This window comes from Corvus brachyrhynchos, unplaced genomic scaffold (genome assembly GCF_000691975.1).
Source record: "Corvus brachyrhynchos isolate BGI_N302 unplaced genomic scaffold, ASM69197v1 scaffold176, whole genome shotgun sequence".
Classification (NCBI taxonomy): Eukaryota; Metazoa; Chordata; class Aves; order Passeriformes; family Corvidae; genus Corvus; species Corvus brachyrhynchos.
Window position 1 is genome coordinate 508,686 of NW_008238435.1, and position 6,413 is coordinate 515,098.

Below are 6,413 nucleotides of genomic sequence, written 5' to 3' on the forward strand. Positions count from 1 at the left end.
GGGGGGGGGTGCCGGGGGAGAGGGGGCATTGCTGGTGCTGTCACAAGCTGAGCTCGAGAGGAACCGGCTGGCGTTATCGGGTAGAGGGGGAGAGGAAATGCTCACTCCGTTTCCAGGGGCTTCCTTTGGGGTGCGGGGGATCACCCTCCTTCTGGTCACCACAGGTGCAGGGCTCCGGTGCAGTGGAAATCTGGGTTTTCTCCATGGCGAGAACCCATTTGTGGTTAATGCCATCCTTAGTTGAAATGGTGAAGTGTGATGGCTCATTTGAGCTGTCTGCAGTTTCTGTTCCTCCTTTTTCCTGTGCTGGTCTTGTAAGTGTGCTGCTTAGGCACCTCAGCTTCTGGCCTGACTTAAATTCCTGTATCCCTTTGTTTCACATATTCTTCTCCATTAATTTCCACTCTGGCTCAAGGATGACTTCATACAGGTTTCCTCCCTCTTCTCTCCTGCTAGGTGCTGAGAAGATGGCCTCCCCAGGTCCTCCAGGGACCCGCATGACGTCCACAGTCAGCATCAACATTTCTACCCCTTCCTTCTACAACCCACAGAAGAAGTTTGCACCCGTGGTTGCCCCTAAACCCAAGGTGAACCCCTTCAAGGCTGGGGGTGCATCAGAGTCATCGCTGCCCCCACCTCCTGGACCTGGTGCCCAGCGTGCTCAGATAGGGAAGGTGGGGGAGATTCCAGTACCACCCATGTCCCTGCTGGCAGAAGGTAGGTGAAGGCTGCTATGGCAGATGTGAATATGCATTTCTGTATTCTTAGGGTGGGAGGTTTGTGACTGGGCTGAATATGAGAACCAGGGTCATAACTGCTGTAAGTGATGGGTATTCTTGCTGTAGAGACTGGCAGGTTCCATAACGAGATAAATGGATTGGAAAGGGATCTCAGTCTAGGTAGTATCTCCATTAGGAAAGGAGGGGAGAGGCCGTCCTGCACTGCACTGAGGCTGGAGGAACGCAGTGGATTTTTCACAGTATTCCCTGGGTGCACAGTTGTGTAATTGCAGTCTGTTTCTGGCCAGCGTGTCTGAGAGCAAGTATGTTGCAGAAAAGTTGACCCTGATAGTGATGAATCACACTGTTGTCCTTCTTGTTGACTGGTCCCAGCTTAAGTTGGTTATCTCTGACTGTCCTTCTTGTGGACTCTGCAATTGCCATCGTTGGTGCTGGAAAAGAGAAGGGAGAAATAATTGGGTGAAAAAATAGTGGCAGCGGTGATAAACAGGAAGTGAAACTTAGAGTTTAGTTTGTATGGCTTGTACAGTTTTGTACTTTTTCCTAGTGGGTTGGGTTGGGTTTTCCTGTGTAGAGTGACTTCTTGTTTCACTGTGGTTTTCTTATTTCTTTCTTTCTTTTTTTGTGTGGCCTTTTTTTCATTTCCTGCAGTGCTAGAGTGGTTTTTATGTTCCATGTTTTCTTGCTTGGTTGGTTTTGTGTTCTTCAAGATGCAGGTTACTGGTTGTATGACTCTGTAGTTTGAACTCATGATCAGCATGGGGCCACCAGAAATTTTGGTAGGGACCCTTTGCTAATGATTGATGCTGCCTATTTCCCCAAGGCTCTGTCAAGCAAAGAGTGTGCCTCAGTCAGGACACACGTGTTTGGAGCATGCCAACTGCTGGTTTAAATGTCTTTTCTTTCACTGTTTAGCACAGACTGCAACACTGATGTTTTCTAGGTTAGCAGGCTAAGTTGCTGGGCAGATGACCTGATGGTAGGAGGAGTGGTCCTGGGCTTAGAGGAGAGAAATGATTAAGCCGTTTTTCCCATTTCTCAAGTCACAAGGACATGCTGGTGCTTCTGCCTCCTGAAATTATACCAGCTAACTCTGGTGACCTATTTCTTGTATGTTGTTGGCTGGAATTTTGTATCTGTGGAAACCATGGTCCCATCTTAGGATTTATCATTTTCTGCTATAGTTGTCTGGATTAGGGATGTGTCTGTCAGAAGGCCTCAGACTGACACAGATATTACCTGAAGTAGACAGGTGGATGTTAAAAATTATTTTTCGATGTACAGTGTGTGTGTTGGGTGTTGCTTGCTCTGCTTCTCTTATCCTTAAAGTGGGTATTATGGAGTAACTAGACAGAAAAACTAGCAAAAGAACCATTTGTCATAAGCTGCTGTGTCATCATTGGGTAAGGGCTGCCAGCAAGACAGCTGAGGTACAGATGAGCCACCAAAACTCAGTCATGAGAGAAATGCATCTGATTTGATCCTTCTCTGGTGCATATCTTCAGTCCTTCTGTGCCTTCCTTATACACTCCCCAAACAAAACTTATGATACAAAGCTATAGCAGTTGGTCTCTCTGTCTTAAATGACAGGATGGCTAAGTTAGTACTCCTGTAGGAATGTTACATTTAGTATTGATCATTCTGTAAATCTGGTATAACAACTTCGTGAGGAACTTTCTTGTCCTGTGAATAATTAATAAAACAGGCTTTTAGTGCATCTGAAACAATGTGACAACAGATGAGGATTGTGTTTCTTATGGTTTCAATAAACCAAAAGGGAAGCATGTACAAGCTTGATCCCAAACTGTAATTTCAAAGAAAAAAAAATACATAGTATTACTGCCTCCCCCCAGCAGAATTTCTGCAGCACAAGAAGGCTTGGAAGAGGTGTTGCATACCAGGGCAGTTTACGCATTCCACAGGCTAATAAGATTTTGGCTTTAATCTTCTAAAGGGGCAGTATTGTCTCCCTTAGGTTACAGATGAGAAGTCCTTATAAAGCCTGTTGACCACAGCTGGATATGAAGATGAGAATTCAATTACTGGTGTTAAAAGTTGCACTTGGAATAGCTGGAGTGAAAAGCTTGGTCTTATACCCTACTGCTCATTGGGGCTAGCCTGGAAGAGGGGTGGGTGTCTAGAAGAAGGCACGTGGAAGTTACACCTCCTCATCTTTGATGTTCTTTGCTGTGTGGTCGATAGGAGGACAGTTCCTCCCCTACATGGTGAAGGGAGAAGGATTCACATTTGTTTGTCTGTGTTGTAGTAGAAAATGGTTGGTTTTGCTTGTTCTGCATCTTGGGCAGATACAAATAGGTGGAAGCAATGGGGTTTTCTAGAAAACTCTGAGGCACTGTGGTGCTTTCCAGCCTGCTTAAAAGGGTTTTGGAAAATTTCTTGTGTCCTAATGTATATTGGTGTGAAGACACATTAGCCTCTAAAATCAGAGCTGGTTTTATGCCCCAGAAAAACAAAGCCATTTCAAAGATTCATCATACACTTAAGGGGTAATTGGTCCAGCTTGCTTTTTTCCCCCCCACTTGTTTCTTGTAGTGCTTACTATCCTGCTGTGAGATACCAGCTTATTTTTGTGTAAAAATACAGGCTCTCCAAGGTCCTGGGTTGTCCACTGGCGTTCCATCTATGCTACCCTGTGTTCAATAATCTGAGCCAGTTACTGGCAAGACAAGGGTATGCTGGGGATCAAAGAATGGGACAAGGAGCGGGAAAGAGCATAGCAAGACCTGTTTCCCAAATATACAAGAACTCTGCTCAGGGACTAACAGCAGCAGCTACTGAGGAAAGATGAAGTGATTATGAAAAGCTTTGGACAAGGTGAAAAACAGCCTGTGGAGTTCAGTCATCCTTGTTGGGTGCAGAGGCCCTGTGGATACAGGGGAACCAGTGTGCCCTGACTGCCCAGAAGGTTGATGGCATCCTGGGCTGCATCAGAAGGGGTGTGACCAGCAGATGGGGATGGGATTCTGCCTCTCTGCTCCACTCTTGTGAGACCCCACCTGGAATGCTGCATCTGGCTCTGGGGCCTCAGCACAAGAAAGATGTGGACCTGTTGGAGTGAATCCAGAGGAGACCGTGAAGATGATCTGAGGGTGGGAGCACCTCTCCTAGGAAAACAGGCTGAGAGACATGGGGTTGTTCAGCCTGGGGAAGGGAGGGCTCTGGGGAGAGCTCATTGTGGCCGCCTTCTACCTTAAGGGGTTATAAAAAAGAGGGAGATGGAGATTTTGTGTGCAGATAGTATAAGGACTACTGAAAGAGGGCAGGTTTAGATTAGATTAGAATTTCAGGAGGAAATTCTCTACTCAGAGTGGTGAAGCACTGGAACAGGTTGCCCAGAGAGGTGGATGCCCCATTTCTGGAAGTGTTCAAGGTCTCACTGGATGGGGCCCTGAGCAACCTGATCTAGTGAGTGGCATCCCTGCCCATGGCAGTGAGGATCGAACTAGATATTCTTGAAGGTCTCTTCCCTCCCAAAACACTCTGTGATTCCGTGATCCTGCTTCCTGCAATATCTTCAAGAACCCTTCTGGTTAGGAGTAAGAAATGATCCAAAGTTGCTTTTATTCTCGTTCTTCCCCATAGACCTGCCGCTGCCACCTCCTCCTCCACCTGGGGAGGATGCAAGCTTCTCCTCAAACTGTGCATTTCCACCACCCCCACCGCCCTTTGAAGAACCTTTCCCACCAGCCCCAGATGAAGCTTTTCCTTCACCTCCTTCTCCACCTCCTCCTCCTCCACCAGTGTTCGATGAAGGACCTGTGAACAAGGTTCCTGCCCCACAGGTGAGTGAGGTCCAAGGAAGTGTGGTTTCTGTGATGCTCTGTGAGTTGGGACAGCTTCTCGCTATTGTCCGAGCTCAGCAGCGGGAAGTCCTGAGATCCGGGAAAGCAGGGAATGCTACCACCCCGTGGCCCAGCACAGGTTAGGGTCAGCTGGCTGGGCTGCAGGTCTGCGGGGCAGGACCTGGGGTTCCCGGTGGACAGTGAGGTGCGTGCGAGCCAGCAATGCGCCCTTGTGGCAACAAAGGCCAACCACACGCTGGGCTGCACTTGTGAGAAGGACAAGGACGGTGATTACTCCTCCCTTCTGTGCTAGCGAGGCTGCATCTTGGAGGGCTATATCCAGTCAGGCTTTCCATTGGAATGATCCCTGTGGAATACTGAACGAGATGCAATCCAGTGAAAGGCCATAGCAGCCTTTGGGGGTTGGAACAGAAGAGGCTGCCAAGGCAGGGTTCTGACTGAGTCTGCAATGCCTAAAGGAGGGCTGGAGAGAAGACAGATTCTTCTTACTCGGGTGCACCAAGAGACAATGGACAGAAGTTGTGGCAAGGGAAATTCCTCTTGGACAGAAGAAAACCCTGTTCCACTCCAAGGGTGGCTCACTGCTGGCATGGGTGCCTAGAAAGACTGGGGAATCTGCATCATTGGGAATGTTGTGAAATCACCTGGATGGGGCCCTGAGCAACCTGGTGTTGCTTGGGAATTAGCTCTGCTGTGAGCAGTGTTGGACTACAGACGTCCAGATGTCTTTTCCCACCTAAATCTGTCTGAGCTTCCTTGGGCTGTCGATTTTCCCACTGTAGACCTTTGAGATTGTGTCCTGTTCATCCTCACCAACTTGTTATCCATTCAAAGCAAGGAGCAGATCTGTACCGCAGTGCAAAGTACCAAAGGCTGCTATTGTAAGGGAATGATACACCCATTTCTCTGGCTGTTCCTGTAACATGCTCTGCTCCCTTTCTCCTCATGGATGGCGATGTAGGTACGTGGCAAGATGAGCAGCGTTGATCTTGAGATTGACTCACTGTCTGTAATGTTGGATGACATGGAGAAGAATGACCCCTTCAAATCCCGGGTGAGCTGTCCAGACTGTTGCAGGTGGAAGAAGAGATGACTGGTTTGCTGAACAGAGGTAGTGAGAAGGGTGCTACTGAAGATTAAAATGTCTGGATAAACCATAGTGTGGAAGAGTTGGTGAAGGACCGGAAAGCATGGATCTTGCAACCTGTCTGTACTGCTAAATATGTCACAGTGTGGAAACTCTTAGGATGCTGGGTCTGGGGTAGCTGCTGACTGACTCACTGCTATAGATGGCATATTTTCTCTTCCACCTTTCTGCTAACTGCCTGTTTTCTCTCTGCTGTTTCTCTTTACAGATCACTGCAGGATCCACAGGTCCTCTGGAGAAACCGCTGGCCGCAAAAGCCCCCGTGGAAATACCATCTGCACCCAAAGATACTCCTCATTCCTTTCCTTCTAAGTTCACACCAAAGCCAAGTGGAAGCTCATCTTTCAAGCCCCCTGGGGTGGATTTGAACCCCACCCCAACCCCATGGGCAGCCCCACAGCAACGCAAGGAGCCCCAGGCACCAGTCCCTCCACCCCCCTCTCTCCCTTCTGCTCAGCCTACCCCTAAATTCGCCCCATCTCCTGTTGCTGGCTCTCCTAAGTCTGTGTCCAAATCAGGTGACAGTGTTCCAGTGGCTCCCTCAAATTCTACAAGACACCCTACTTCCCTTCAGACTCAGTTCACAGCCCCTTCACCTTCAGGCCCCTCCTCTCGACCACAGCCCCCTAATTTCACCTATGCCCAGCAGAGGGAAAGACCCCAAGTGAAGGAGAAGCCACGTCCACCAGAAAAACCTGCTGC

At 48.5% G+C, this 6,413-nt stretch overlaps 1 protein-coding gene across 1 annotated transcript in view; it reads left to right on the forward strand.

Moving 5' to 3' along the window:
• Positions 1–6,413, forward strand: part of ZYX (zyxin) — an 11,387-nt gene that overhangs the window by 1,893 nt on the left and 3,081 nt on the right. The window contains exons 2-5 of the mRNA XM_017736493.1: positions 457–717; positions 4,344–4,543; positions 5,526–5,618; positions 5,920–6,413. The exon at positions 5,920–6,413 is cut by the window's right edge and continues 8 nt beyond it. Coding sequence (XP_017591982.1) covers positions 457–717; positions 4,344–4,543; positions 5,526–5,618; positions 5,920–6,413 — 1,048 coding nt within the window. The remainder of the gene's footprint in view (positions 1–456; positions 718–4,343; positions 4,544–5,525; positions 5,619–5,919) is intronic.